This window comes from Haemaphysalis longicornis, unplaced genomic scaffold (genome assembly GCF_048455015.1).
Source record: "Haemaphysalis longicornis isolate Haplotype H1 unplaced genomic scaffold, Haemaphysalis longicornis Haplotype H1 scaffold_1, whole genome shotgun sequence".
Lineage (NCBI taxonomy): Eukaryota > Metazoa > Arthropoda > Arachnida > Ixodida > Ixodidae > Haemaphysalis > Haemaphysalis longicornis.
Window position 1 is genome coordinate 365,359,994 of NW_027526203.1, and position 16,008 is coordinate 365,376,001.

The window sequence follows — 16,008 nt, forward strand, 5'->3', positions numbered from 1 at the left end:
GGCACTGCATGGAGCGCACTCTCTGGTGTCGCTCTCACGCAGGAAGCTGCACCACGGTCAGCCGGGCACTCGCCGCTGCTCCTCATCCCTGCGAGCGTCCTTTTTTTATAGCGGCAAATTGCTGGGCGACCTGAGACAAAGGGCGCCGCGACCGCTGTGTGACTGGACTGCGGGGTCGCCGGGCAATCTAGTTTTGCGAAAGAGAGTCGCGAACTCGCGGGGCTTGCGACATGCGAAGTCCCAACGACGTCGTTGCCTCCTGCAGCCGAGGCCCCCGCATAGCGCCGAGCGGGACCACTCGCGTCCACTTCACCAGCATCGAGGTCAAGCGGCGGCGAGCAGAGCCACGGATGAGACCCCCGTCGAGTCAACGAGCACGAAGACGAAGCGGCTGCCGCCGACCGCGTTTCTTGCGCTGCTCTGCGTTGCGCGTATACAAAGCGCCCCCATCACGAAAGCGAGCGCGACGCCCCTTCGGCAGTGCGCGAGTGAAGGCGCTGCTGTGCGCAGTAGCCGCGGGTCTAAGTGGGCAACGGTCGTTCATGCAGATGACAGGCCGCAACGCCGAAACGCCCTTGTGCGACGCTATTTCTCGTCTGTCGCGTGCTCCCTTTGGACAAGGATTCGGGGAAATCGGAGGACGAATCGCTGCCTCTCGGATCATTTTTGATCCTGTCAAGAAGGCAAACACTCGATTGTCTCAGATCTACGTGTTCTTGAAAAGCGGCAGTGGAAAGTGGGGCACAGCATAATTGTTAAGAATAGTACCCGTCAGTCTCCTTTTTCAAAAGGGGCGTGTTGTTTAAGCGGGAGGAGTCCCACTGCCGTGACCGAGCATGGCCTTCAGGTCAAGGTGAAACGAGAGGAATGATGTGGCGGGAAGGGAGGCGATGTTCCTCCGGGCTAATGACATTCATAAATAAAAAAAAAGCCTGACAGATGATCGTTCCACGGGTATATGACCTACTGCTGGGGCTGTTGGGGCACAGCTATATTATTACAAGGATTCGCCGAGGACAATATTTAGTGCTGTACGCCATAAAGTTGCACCTTTAAAACGAGAAAACAAAACAAAACAAAAACTCAATCGTGGGCATGAGCTGTATGTCTGTACGTAGGCATTGGCCTGGAGACGATGGCCTTTGAGATAAACTGGTAAGGCATAGGCGTTGCCATTTTTCTGCCAATCCCCAGTGTAGAATCTGTAACGTTCACGTCATGTATGTGCGGGCGTGGTTCTAGAGCAGAAAGTACACGCATTTCTGGTGTTCCTATTTCCAGTAGAGCCTAAATCTACAAGCCGCGGTGATTTTTTTCCCTCTGCCTCCTAGGCTTTATAACCAGGCCCGAAAACTCGAGCACAACTCGCGTTTCAGCCTATATATACTCGTTCCCCTTAGCAATAATTTGCTTCGCGTACGCTTCTGATTCCAAAGGCAAACAATGACACGTGACCTCGTTTCGTACATACTCTTCCCTCAAATACCACACGTGCGTAGGCCCGCGGTAAATACATAGGGCTTAGCAAATGTTTTCCTAGACCATATATTCTATACAGGAGGAGAGTCGTCTTGTTTTCGTACTTGTTAGCACACTTCCCGTGAACGGTGCGCATCAGTAGAGTGACGCAGAAAAAATGCCGTTGAGTATGAGCAAAGCGGTTCGGAATAAGTCTACCTTGCAGCACTGAATAAACACACAAGGTAATGGAATTAGGACATCAACGTCTTCCTTCTGGCTTTCTTATCGCTTTTCGTACTAGTTTAGTCGACCAGTACAAGCATACTCCGCATACCCGTACTCCGGTTGTACGTTGTTCCCTGTAATTTTCCCTTTTCCCGTTTAATTTTTGTGATATTTTTTTTTTCTCACAGGCTCTTCCTCCTTTGTGTGTCTTGGCGACAGATTTCTGGCGGGAAGAATGCTTAATAAAGTCAGAGGATATTCCAACTCCTTTTTATTACAGTTCTCTGCTGGCGCATTTTTTTTTTTCCCTCATTCACCACTATACCAATTTCCGACGGTATGCCCTGAAAATGCAGATTCGTTCGACATAGCGACAGCGGTAAGCGACTCGCTGAGGGTTCGATTATAGGAGCCTGGTGAAAAGCGAAGTTTTTTAGGCACCCAGGTATAGAGCGACTCTGTATACGAGCGTAACCGACCCAATGCATGAGGGAAACGCTTCACTCATTGCTGTCGTTGACCGCGTCGCTCTACGCGGCCGGTTAACACTAAACACGTACGCCTTAAAAGTTCGGTATTGTTGGCGCGGCTATTTGCGCGCGTTCAATTACTGCATCTCTCGGTCCGCTATCTTTTCATCGAATAGTCGCGAATCACAAGCCCGACTTTCGCTGCAAACTGTCAAATTTTCTGCACCTCGAAGCGCTCTCGGCTCTGCTCGGAGAGTCATTCCAGTCATGCCTAGTTTATAGGGTCTATGACGGTGACTATGCCTCGTTACACGCTCGGGTGTTGGCTGCGGCCAAGTTATCGATTAATGGGAAATTCAACGTCACTAATACTTGATGGGATACATTCTGCCCAATGTTGACCAAAAGCATGGTTTAATACGGGTGTTGTAGGACAGTCACTGCTTACAGTACCACCGATCTCAATTGTTGATTGAGCGTAGCGCATCAACAGCTCAACGCATGCAGTCCATCTTCCATTGAGCGACGCATACGAATTCCAGACACTTTCTTTTTCCGCTTTGTACAGCGCGCAATCTCTCCTATGTGTACGTGTCGGCCTGGTGACGATGACGTGCCACGCTATCTACTAGCCTGCTCTAGGCATTCGGAGGAGCGGATCACGATACAATAGAGAATGGCTACGTTATAGATCGGTATTCTTTCACCCTGGATAAGGTATAGTTGCTCCGTGGCCCACAACTCCGAGCAGCATAAGGCACCCCTCCTTCCCCAGCAAACACGAGTGTAATTCTGCAGGGCTTTCTTGTTGACACGGGCCTGGACAAGCCATTGTGTTCGAACTGTGCGCGCGATTGCTACCCGGTGAATACTCTTGCACACTGACAAGATGAACTGAGTGATGGACAGGTTCCGTTTGAATTATCCTCTCTGTGTGATCCGGCAGATCATAGCGAAAGCGTTCGACGTCAGTGGCCTCATAAGTAAAGTGCTTTTAGTGTGCCTTTTTATGCGGTTAACTTTTGAGTGAAATTGAGTATTCGTGGGGAGGAATACCTTTACTGGCTCTGCAGCCCCTAGAGTCTATACCCATGCACCCGCATACTCAATGCGAAAAAAAAAAAAAAAAAAGCAGACGTGGCAAGTGTATACGATGGACATGCTAGGTTTTCTCGTGAAGATCGATAATACTTCAGGAGCTGCAATCCCCTCCCCGCCTCCATTATTTGTGTTTGAAACAGAAAATTTTAAGGCGTATATTACTAACGGTATGGTGTGGATCTTGATGGTGAATGATAAAGTAACCCGGCTTGCGGTTTCAAATGATGCCAAAGTTGACCATTAAATACAACGGTGTTTCAACTCCCGCTACGCACCTCGCCCCTGCTTCAGCATTTAAGACACAAAGCCAGTGTATTTGACAAACAACATTGACCGCGCATTTCTCAAGCTACAAAGCAAATTGCAGATTTTTCCCAATGGGCTGAGGTTTGGTTGTTAGAATGCCACAACATCGCTTATTGAGTTTGTGCTCTAAACCATAAAAAATATTAAAAAAAATTCCTCTGGGCACTTAAGTCTGCACTACGTGATTTGAAGGTGAAACAATAATGGCTTCCCGTGGCGATACTTGTCAAATACTTCTTTACAGTTAGATAGTGTTTACTTCTCTCTCTTCGCTTTCATTTCTTCGTCTTGTGGCGTCAATTAATTCGACAGGCATATTGGCGACATTTCACGCCGCAGCTTCCCCACAATAAGAGTTCTCCGCTGGTTGAGCTACACCCGTTCTAGTCAAGTGCCATCATGTTCACCTGTAACGCGGCGTGCACTGACTCATTTCACCGCTGGCAATGTGCCGGGTAGCTCTGTGGTAACGCATCCGCATCCTACTCTGAAGACCCGGCTTCAGTTCCCATGAGACCCTAAATGGGATTTCATATTGTTTCTTAACAGCGGCTGGCATTTTCTGTACCGGGCAACAACAATTCCAGTTTTCCGCAAAATGGCGCACTTGAGGCTTTGCCCTTCCTATTTGCTAGTTTTAAAGATTCACAGCCACGCATTTATCCTTGCACTTTCAGTGTCTACCTGGGAGAGCAACGTAGGTTTAAAAACTTTAATTCTACTACCCCACAATACCTTCTTTGAAAACACCTGTGAAGTCCGATTTGATACATTCTGTATGCATTGTTCACGTGGCAGGTATACCTTCACGCTGGACGGTAGGCGCTGGTGGGGATATATGGCGCCTCCAATGCGCAGCGCTGTTCGCACTGCGAGTTTCGCAACTTGTCCCACCTTCGCTTTCCTCGAGAACAATAGCGTGTCTCTGTATTACGCCTCTACATCCCGACGTGGCTGAGATGGATGGGGGAGCACGATTGCGAGAGGTCTATACGTTTTGTCCCGGGAGATACATATGGAAGCGGGGTTACCGGCGCTGAGACAAAGCGCACCCGTACACTGCCCAAGGAAAATGTATCGGTAATGAGTGAACGCCCTCGATAGAAGCTCTTTCATTTCTCGCCCGTGGAACACGCACAAATTACAACCGGTGAACTGACCTCGCAGGCTTTGAGTCAGGCAATGTTTCGAAAGACGGGGCCGCCTTCTTCTGAAGCCAAACAGCGGTTGCGCGGGAGCCAAGCCCCTTAAGCTCTGTGAGATAGTATGCATAACCTTCATACAACTGAGACTCATTTCTTAGCAATATCATTTCGTATTTTCGCATATTATACCACAAGAAAACAGCACTCTTTCAAGATTACACAACATTTTCTGAAAAAAAAAAAAGAACTGTTTCAAGTGTTTATATTTTGCACATATCGAATTGCCTTGAAAATATACAACAAAAATCATCGTCATTATTTCGGTAGCGCTTGCTTTGATTGGTGCTCTTATTCACCCGTCCGAATGTCCCCTCTGCTTTTGCATATAATTTTATGAAGCAATGAGAATGTTACCCGCCGCGGTGGCTCAGTGGCTAAAGCGTTGCGCTGCTGAGCATGAGGACGCGGGTTCGATTCCCGGCCCCGGCGGCCGCTTTTCTGATTGAGGCGAAAAGCAAAAACGCCCGTGTGTACGAGATTTCGGTGCATGTTAAAGATCCCCAGGTGGTCAAAATTAATCCAGAGCCCTCCACTACGGCGGGCCTCATCGCCTGCGTTGCGTCGGCGCCTTAAACCCTACAATAACTCAAACAATCAATCAAATCAACAATGAGAATGTAATGTATGCACGCCCTGTACGAATTTGAATATATATCACAGAATCTATAAATAAACCAATAAATACTGAGTACACAAATTGGCGCGACGTTTAAGATAAACAGGTGCGGTAAAGCTAGCTTTACAGTTAGGCAAATCTAGCGCGAGGCTCAGCCGTAAATTTACTTAGAATAATTCAACGTGTACTTGTTGCCATTTCTTTCTATACAAGCTATTCCGATTCTTTTTTCGCTGTTTATTGTGGAATAATATTTCACAGTTACAAGGATATAAATTCAGTAGGGTAGGCTAGAATAGAATAGAATGGAATAGAATAGATTAGAATAAAATGGAATTCACAGGACGAGTGAGAAGGAAGCAGACACTGCATGCCTTTCGATACGGCCACCGCCTCGGGATATGCACCCGTCGCAATAGAGGGAAACACTAAGAACTAGGCTCATTGAAGCAAGGAGCTTAATTCGAGATAATAATAAAAAGTAAATAAATTTTTGCGTCCTTGATAACTCATAAGGCCGTACATAATAAATAAAAAATATTATTTCAAAAACATCCAATAAGCACGAATTAAAACATGATAATTTCTGAGAAATATCATACAAAATTAATAGGAACAATTAAATTCGACAGATCAAGAATTCAAAAGATGTTTAGAAATACAAGAAAAACGATTTAGGTTTTCTTTTAAATTGACACACATTCTAACTTTCTCAAGAACTTTGAATCTAAAATGGGCGCATATTACGCAGTGTTACTGCTTGATTATCTATATTTGCTTTTTTTGCAATCGTACTTTTTCTTAAGATGGTGTTCTGACAGTAACGATCTAATTATTCTCTGCGAATACTAGTTATAATTAGACCATTTCTGTTATAAATTTGATTAACATCTACATTATTTTTTTGCGTACAATAAAGCGTTCTTGCTGATATTTTAGCGATGAGCAAGTGCCTTCATTGTAAATTTCGTGACGGAAAGATATCGCATCAAATATCCGTACATACTGGGGAGATGTGGAATTAAGATTAGGTATGAAAAACATCGCGTTCATGCATATTAGCGCCGTTTTAAGCTTATCAATCTTAGTAACACCGTTTTATAAAGACGATATTTAGCATTCAGCAACACTTAAGAGTCACACTTGAAGGCTTACATCTCTTCATAACTTAGCAGAGCCATCCCTTAAATGTGATATCGAACGCAAGACAATGCATCACCTTGAACGTTACAACTGTACGCGAAAACTTTGGAGAACGCTCTACAGAACTTCGTAGTAATCAGTGGAAAAGGTAATGCGATGTTTATAAATGCTGCTCATATTTTGTCTTTCGTAATATCAATTAACACCTTTATGCCACTGAAAGCAGCGATCATCCGCAGTCGTTCACACTAATATAAACGATGGCCAATCAGCACTTCACTTGTGCTTTAGACAAATGCCCGCTTCAAAGCGGAAACCAGAGCCATGCACGTATAAGTATCGTTGGCTTGAAGCACGCCTTTTTAAATGTCCTCTACCTTTCGTTTCTCAAAAGAATTTCGTTTCTCAAAAGAAAAGAAAGAAAGTACAACGCCCCCTTACCAACATTCGGGTCCACTGGGTGAGTGTAAGTGACCGAGAAACGGAAGAGAAAGAAATGTTCCAGAAACCGTCAGTAGGACGTTTTTCTAGCTAATTCCTTTTCGGAATGAGACAGGCGCTTCTCACAATGCTTTCTTATCGATGCGCTGTTGCCTCAGCCGGGCCGAAATTACGCACCGATGTCGAGAGTTCGTCGTTCTCACCGCTGGCTGGACATCGGTCCATCCAAAGCTAGCGGAGATCGTTTCACACGTAGACTTGGACATATACCTTGTTGCCTTGCCCGTAAGTTATTATTCATCTTAGCACACTACCTTTATTCATTTTCCAAACGTGCCTGTTGTCCGTTTGTGTTATACAGTGCTCCGATAAGAATACTCGATTTAGTGTATTAATGCCTAGGCGCGTATGCGCTGTACTACATTGCCGCAGTTTGCTTTAGTTACTGTCCGAAATAAGAAATAATTAATTGATATAAGAGCCTACAGCCTCTGCAGACATAATGGAGTCCCTGCACCTTTTGTAGAACGGAAAAAAGACTGTGTTTCGACTTGACGGGATATTCCCAGTAACATCAGGACCAGGGTTTCCCCTGAAGCCACAAAACTATTGTGCGATGTAATTTTATGTAACCAAATTTCACTAATTTCACGATTCGGTTACAATTCGTTAAAAAAAGAAGAAAATCGCTTTAGCCTTTTGGGAACTGCAAAGGCGGCATACTAGTAGGCCCCTGTAACTAGGTCGGGAAGAGGTACTTCCCTGAGCGGCCTTCTGCTGCTCTCTATCGCGCCTCCCTGTCAGATAACGGTCGATTGTACAGCGGAGCCGCTAAATGGGAAGAGGAAGGTACCTTTCGTCCTCTCCTCCGAAAAGATGACACCTCGAAATAGCTTACATCGATCCTACAACTCATTTAATGCATAAGCAAGCTACTCGGTGTACATTGTTCGCAAAAAATGGGCGGAAACCTTCCCCGTGCGCGCGTGTGAGCTGTTCCGACCAAAGTCGAACTCTGTTTTCCCGCTCAGTGGCGGTCGCGCAGATTGGAGCCTAACACGGCGCATATTACGCCACGCTCAGCACACCCCGTTTTCCTGTTACCTCCGCACCTCTGTTTTGCTGTGCTCAAGGTGTACGGCCTTTCGGAAGCGCGGTGTTCTTGCACAGCACCGCAGCCGACGGGCGTGCAGGAAAGGACGAACGTCGGCGGTGGAAGAGGCTGCTGTTCTTCTCCTAGCGCTGATGCTACACCACCGTTGTGGCGACTAGCTGGCATACGCGGCGAGAGTCCCGGGTGATTATTTACGGTCCAAAGCTGGATTTGAGCCGAGGCGTGCATTCGTTTTCCCGCTGCACGCCGCACGCCGCACGCATGCACACCACGCAGCGCTGTTGTCGTCGTGACTTTTCTATTCCCAGGGGCCGAAGGGCACATGGGAAGAAGCGCTCGAGAGGCGCAGGAAAAAAAAAAAAAGCCAAGTAAAGACGCGGACAGATGGAGTGAAGTAAAATAGAAGGAAAGAAGCAAGGGGGGCTAGGCGGTTGTCGCAGCCGCCAACCGTGAATCCTGCTGCACTCTGCGTGACCACAGCCCGGCACGGACGTGCGCTCAGGGCTGCGGTATACGTCTGCGCCGCCTCGCAGGCGTCCATTACGTGCAACGGCGCTCGCCGATGTACGCGAGTTTGTGTGTACGCATAGTGCGCCCGGCTAGCACACACGAGTGCGCTGCACTCGTCTGGGAGCAATTTGAAGGTCAGTTTTTTTTTCCCTTCCGCGGCCTGACTCGATTTCTGTTGTTTTTTTGTTGTTTTTGTCCGCCGACTCACCTGCCTTCCGCTACATAATCCTCTTTTCCCCCCTCCATTTCCGCTTATGGCTTTCACTCTACGCCATGCGGAAAGAGGATGGGGTATTTGCGCGAGTTCGTGAAGGTTCGCGGATCGCTGGGAGAGTGCAACGCAACCGCCACACCTCCTCTGCCGCCTGTGAACCGTATCGGAAGACGGGCCCATGAGCGGTTTTCCCGCCGTGACCCTGCGCGATGGAATCGTGCCTCAGGTAGCGCGGGAATTTAAATTTCGCCAACAACGCGAGACGCTAAGTTTGTCTGCAAGAAACGCAGGATGTTCATAAGTTAGGACGGGACCGTGTTCGAGCACGGGACCGTGTTCGAGCACGGGAGAGTGTCACGCGAAGCAGACGCGTGAGCCACCGAACGGGGACCTTTATTTGGCGGCCTCGGTGCGAGCCCTTCGCGCCGCGTGTCGGCACGTTGTGGCGCCGTTTACGAAGCGTTCCACTGTACACCGCACCGACCTCGCGGATGGCCAGTTTCAACGGTGTTTTGCATAACCTGTCCGTGGAGGCCTGGGCGGGAGGACGAAGCGGCATTCGTTACGCGTTGGCGGCCAGAAGCGAGCGCTTTTCATATCGGCCTCTGCACGCATAAATGCAAACGCCGACTTTTACATCCTAACCAATCCTGATAGGCGGGGAAAGAGAATATTTAGGGCGGCAATGTCCAGGCATTTATCCCTCTATGCAACGTGTACGTCTCAGAGCTTCCAGGTTGTTTGGCGACTAAATGTCGGCAACCGCTTCAGCAAGATGGAAAAATCATTCATCTGACCTCATCTGTTCAAATTCGTTCGGTCAATTTTACAACTATACTATTGTTTTGCATTGTTCCCTCGCATTAATTCCCCTGGCCAAGGGATGGAGGCTTTGGGCCGCTCGGGCCCCTAACTCCAGAAGAAGCTCGTGACTCGAGCGGCTGAAGTCGTCGCAACCCTCAGGGTTGTTGCGCCCACCACGGCCTACTCCTTTATGTGTATAAAAGTTATTTCTCTCTTTATCTCACTGAAAATGGGTTCGTGGGTTTGGGCATACGTCTTGACGGAGGTATTAAAGCGCGCAACACACTTGTATGTAACACAGCTTTTTGTTCTTGAGACCTTCGGCTGCCTTGGCCCAATGTAATCTAGCACGTACTACTCACTAATGTCAGGTCTAAGCCGACTACTACAGTCCCCCATTTGTTAGAATAGTTTGTCAGCACTTTTCACTTGTAGCCGGTAGAAGTAAGATTGCTTTGCTAGAGCCGCGAAAACATATAAGCAGAACAAGAAATACAGATACATATAACGTTCAAACATACCGAACAAGTTATGGCACGCTTCCGCGACTGCTCAATAGCTTCGCAGCTAAAAACACACCCCTTGAAAGATTCACAAATAGAGAGTTATCATTTTTTCTTTCATAATTTATGTTATCTCTTTGTGTACTTCCTTTGTGTACTTCCTTTGAATATGTGTACTTTGAAAAAGTGTACTCAAAGTGTACTTTGAAAAAGTGTACTTCGTTTGAATGTCTTCTGTCCTTTTTTTTCAAATACAAACCATTGCAGCTTTTTATTCCTAACTTTTTGTTCCACTGTGCATCTTCTTTTTTCGTGTTTTTTTTCTTTTACTTTTCCGTAGTAGGTTGTAACAAGGCTTAGAAATGCTATCCCAGTGTTCCTGTGTATTGGTGTTATGTACATTTGGTTGTATTTTCTTTTTCTCATCTTGATCGTTGCTGTTCGCCAAGTTAGGGGTCGGCAGCTTCAGTCAAGCTGTTTTTTGGAGCGTTTACTGGAGCTTTCTTTTGAGCTTTTGCAGCTTTTACTGCGGGCCCCTGTCATCATGTAATGATGATGAAATAAACGTATTATATTGTATTGTATTGTAAGTAGAACTCGTTGTTATAGACAAGTATGTTGCGCACTGTGCATGTCTGCGAACGATAATTTGCGGTGCTTTACTAAGGTGGCATAGCTGTTGGACTTGTATCGGGACATTGCAGCCATGTTGCTCCTTTTTTCAGTTAATGCATAGGAAAACAAGCGTTCACTCAAGCGGGTCTCGTGCTGTTATTCTATACGTGTGTAGAAGCGGAGCTCCGTTCATCATCATCATCAGCATCATCAACAGCCTCCCAAGGTAGACTGCGTGATGAAGGCCTCTCCATCTGACCTCCAACCGCTCCTGTACTGCGCTGCTCGAGCCCATTCTTTCACACCGAACTTCCTTATTTCGTCTCATAATCGAGTTATTGGCCGTCCGCTTCTTCTAGACCCGTCTCTCGATATCCACTCTGTCACCCTGGTGGTCTACGGGTTGTCATTTCGCCTCACTACATTGCCAGCCCAAGTTCATTTCTTTTTTCTTTTATTTGGACTTGATTTAAACTACAGAACTGGAGTTTGTTCCCTGATCCAGGAAGCTCGTTTCCTGGCCCTAAGCGTTACTCCTATCATTCTTCGTCCAATAGCCCGTTGAGTCGACCTGAGTTTGCTTTCCAGTTGTTCAGTAAGGCTTCAAGTCTTGCCAATTGAGCCGAGTATGTCGATTTGGAGCAAAATCCGTATAGGACCTTCACCAAACGGGGAAAAAATGTTGCCGTTCGTGAAAACAAACGCGCGGTGGGTGAGCCTCCCCCTTCCCTCCCAAGCCCACAAGTGAAAAACGGACGGATTCGACCAACCCCGACTGGATAAAAAGCCGTCGTACATGACGAAAAATGTTACAGTAACACTGTGCGCTTCCGCCGATCACCGTCTAAGATAAAGGGGCACTGAAGGGAGCGGTGAACGTTATCTAATTACAAGACAAAACTCCAGAAAGCCCAGGACATGTTCTCAAGACTTTCCGGTCAATTTTACGCGCATTTCTTGGCGAGAAGTGCCATTTTCGCCACGTCATCCTCTCCGCCGATCTGCTGACGTCGGCTGTGACGGTAATTCATTGGCAAGACCATGTGGCTAAATTTAGTAAACTACTAGCACATTTAACTCGTATTACCGATTTAGAGCTCGAAATTGCCGAAAATGAAAATTTTGAAGGTGATATTGAAATAGCAAGCAAACACAATGCAAACAAGTGTGACATCATTGCTGTAGTTGGGGGCATGTGCACCTTACCCCCTTTCCCCGCCTGTGTTCGAGCGGCGTCCGTGTTTTGGCTGCGGTTCTTCCTTCGTTTTCGCTCCACCCACCGTGGGAAGAAGCATCGGGGTGCACCACGTTCGCTTATCGAGAGGGGCCACTTTTTTTCTTCCCGGTGCCGCCCAGTAGTAGATTAGCTGAGGCTCTAGACTTTCGATTAATGGTCAAATAATGAATGACAGAGTTACACTGCGTAATGACGCCACAAATAAGATATCGGCTTGTTCACTTGTGTGCCCCTTTACCAGCGGCTATCAGAGATGGTGGTCATATTGGAGCGCGCTACTTTTTCCCCGGTTAAGTATACGAGGCAGCGCGATGGCCTTTTCTTTGTGCAGAAGTGGTTGATTTGACGATGTCTTTACTTCCGTCAGTGGACTGTCGTAGTAGGCATCGCTTTCATCGCCCAAGCAAACGACCGCGCTGCGTGCCGCGGGAGCGAAAAGCCGCGTTTTGCGGCAGGAGGTGCCAACGAGGGCGCTTGTAATAAGGTCCCTTATCTAGTCACGTGACTCCAGGTAGTAGTCGGGGGCATAGTCGGGGGGGGGGGGGGGGGCGTTTTATGGAGTACGTGACGGGTGCGCATCACATCTCAGATACAGGGACGCTCGCACGCTTCGTGCACTCGATGTAATCGCCTACGGTACGTGACAGGTTCGCTTCGCAGCACTGGCACTTGGACACGCGTGTGTTTCGTGCACTCGATGTAATCACCTTCGCTTGCGCCTACTGGTTACCGACGTCCTCTGAAAATTTAAGAGAAGCTCGTCTGCGCCGTCCCATAGCAGCCATACAGCGCAATGTCCTTGACCGTCGTAGGCGTCTTTAATGTTGACGTTTCCTGAAGCAAAGAGCCCGTGGTTCGTATACCTGAGCCTAGTCAACAAGGCCAGGGGAATAATACATGGACATGACCTTCGTGAGTTTATCTGCGTTACAGCGCGTATAAAGTTACCTCGCAGATCACAGATCCCAGTACTATGCACTGCTGCTGTGCCCACGAATGCGGCTTCCATCCCGGCCGCGGTGGCTGCTTTTGTGATGGAGGCGCAAAGCGAAAACGTCCGTGTGCCGAGATATGGGCGCACATTAAAGATCCCCGGGTGGTCAAAACTATTCCGGAGCCCTCCTCTACGGCGCGCCTCATAGCCCAGGCGTAGCTTAGGTGCGTTAAACCCCACAATCAATCAATCAGTTCTATGCACTGGGGATAATAAAATACCGAGCAGCTATCGCAGTCTTGCAAATCCTGTGCAAGCAACTTGCACCTTTTTAGCGAAACCAAGAGCGAGCAGTAACGCGAAGCATGTGACCATTTAACAATATCTCTTTGCCGAAGTACGGTGCCACTGTTCGAGCAAAAAACTTGCGGTGGTATTTAAAGGCTAAAAAGCAAAAAAAAAAAAGCCGATCGGAACCATTCCTGTCATTACCAAAAGAAAAAGAAATAGCAGCGTCGCCGCCAGTTCTCAAGCAGATACGCAAATTTTCTTGAAAAAAAAAAAAACTACCTGCACTGTCGAGACTCGTTACAATCTCCGAAGTTCGGTTGTACGAGGAGAGAATGGGCCGCATATATTAGTGTCACCCATATTCTGTTGCTGAGAGAATGTTCACCGAGAAGCATAGACGTGCAGCTGCCTGTAAATGCAGTACGTTTTATTTGCTGGAATGACAAGGCGTTATACTTGCGTTTTGGCCCTCCACAACGGAATTGTAGTTCTTTTAAGGAAGCAAAGGATTTTTATATTCAGTTTTACCGGTAACTATACCGCGAACACGTCGCTGACGTTCTGACACGCAGTTGTTTTCAAGGAAGGGCTCAGACTGAAGGCTACGTGTCATAACGACAACTTGTTTTAGGCAAATCTCGTCGGCTGAACTATATAGTATTTTTCCTTCGGTGGTCTTACTTCCTTTTATAGCGAATCTATATTTAGGTTGGTAGGTGGAATTATTCGAGAGGGTCCATTCGCGTGCAGAAAACTTGAAGTAGATCTCAAGTCGTGAGGCACGAGTCTCGCGACTCCTCCCTCACGGCTCGAACCGGAGCCACAACATGCATTGCTTCGGCGCTGGGAGCGTCATCTTTGTTAACGTTTAATGTGCCACGGGGTGTAAGAGGATGGCAATGAATAAATTTTCATGAAAGGAAAGGCACTGCATAGATGAACACAAAAAGACCGGCTACGTGGATATAGGCCAACAGCGTCCTCTTCGTCGCTACCCGTGCGTAATACATACAAAAGGATGCGCCAATTGCAGCGACATTCTTTGTGCTGCAGTTGCGCAGTAGGTAGGACACGCATAGTTGGAGCTCCTTGTAAAGACAGTGGATGTCAACAACGTGTGAGAAACCGAGAGGTGTCTGACCGGGTCAGTACAGATATGATTTCGCTAGTGACGTGCCATAAGAGACGTACGTTGTTTTACAGACGTACTTTAACGACCATAAGCAGTCACACTAGCATTCAATTACCCTTTTTGAAATCAAATTACGTTACAACGTGCGACTGCATGCACTTCAGGCAATGAAACAGGTGTGTGGGCGACGGCCTGTCAAACTTGCTGCAGGAGGAGCGTGTTCGCCGAGTCTCTGACGAGTTCCGCCTGCTAAAGTGTTGACTTGCCGTCTGAGGTGGATATTTTCCCCCCCGTCATGGGCGCGACAGCCGCTGATTGGAATGAGGGGAGGGGCTTACCTGTGCAGGCGGGACACGTCGGCCGGAATCTCCTGAAGGTAGTTGGATGCGGCGTTGAACACTACAAGGCCGGTGGCATCCCAAACACTTTCGGGTGCCTTGTGTAAACCGCAGTCGGCCACATTGAGGCGTTCCAGGGTCTCCGAGAAGGCCCCACGAACCACGAGGCTCTCGAGGTTCCGGTGGCGCAAGTCAAGCACTTGTCCCGTGGGTGGCACATCCTCCTTGGCCACATCGGGAGACGGCGAAGTGCGCGGAGTGTCCCGGTTGTCAACCGAAGGAGGGTCAGAGCCGGTCTCGAAGCCCGTGTCCGAGCCGGCCTCGGACTCGTTTGACTCCGACGAAGCCGTCATGCTGTAGCCGCTCTTCTCAGAGCCCTGGTCCCGCGCGCGTCAAAGCGGCCCGTGTCGGGCGAGCCATGCCGGGGGGTTCCAACCGTGGTCACGCTGCGTGCGCTTCCGGTAGCGGAGGAGGAGGAGGGGCACCTGGCGCCTGTGACCGAGCGGAACTCCGGAGGGAGACTGCACCATCTGCCAGACCCCGTTCAAGGTGGACGATCTCTGGCGCGTACAAAGGACCCCCTCCGACGCGGGGACCGCTCAGCCTCCTCGCCAGCCAATGGAGGGCCGGCTCCGTCGCGCTCGCGGCTCCTTCTTGCCAGACGCCCCAGAATGAAGCCAAGCGAACCTGCAGCAAGAAGAAAGGACCAGCGCTCCATCAACAGGGCGGGGCGGCCGGCTTCGCCTGTGCACCTTACCCCCCTTCCCCGCCTGTGCTCGAGCGGCGTCCGTGTTTTGATTGCGGTTCTTCTTTCGTTTTCGCTCCAGCCACCGTGGGAAGAAGCACCGGGGTGCACCACGTTCGCTTATCGAGGGGGGCCACTTTTTTTCTTCCCGGCGCCGAGACCGGAGCGTACCGCTAACCGTTGGTTTCAAGCGCGCACGCGGTCGGCACTGACGCGTGACGGGCGTGATGCGCGCGACAGAGGCATGCCCCCACGTGGTGGCCCTGATAAGACGCTATAAAAAAATCACGCAGTAAGTAAACCAGAAAGTTGGTACCATGCATCGCCGTGTCCCTTACAAGCAGTAAAAGTGAGAAGGGGCATTTGAAACTACGTGCTTTCTGTTTTGTCCTCAGGAACGTAGGGTGCGATAAATTAGAGTTTGCAAAGCAAATCACAGGGACTTGATGTTCGGATAGGAGAATTGAACGAAGATGACCCAGCCAGGGAACGCATACGAGCGACTTCCGTAGTAGTATCGTAGAGAGGTAAAGTACACCCAAACTATATGCCAGTAAATTTGCATCGGCAGTATTATATACTCCTGGAGGAGAAGTCTCCGCA

General features: G+C 48.6%; 1 protein-coding gene across 1 annotated transcript in view; it reads right to left on the minus strand.

Annotated features, from left to right (window-relative positions):
- The window catches only part of LOC144155048 (PH domain leucine-rich repeat-containing protein phosphatase 2-like), a 56,711-nt gene extending 41,145 nt beyond the window's left edge, over positions 1-15,566 (minus strand). The window contains exon 1 of the mRNA XM_077686264.1: positions 14,661-15,566. Within this exon, the coding sequence (XP_077542390.1) occupies positions 14,661-15,013 (353 nt within the window). The 5' untranslated portion in view covers positions 15,014-15,566. The remainder of the gene's footprint in view (positions 1-14,660) is intronic.
- Positions 15,567-16,008: the final 442 nt, after the last annotated feature.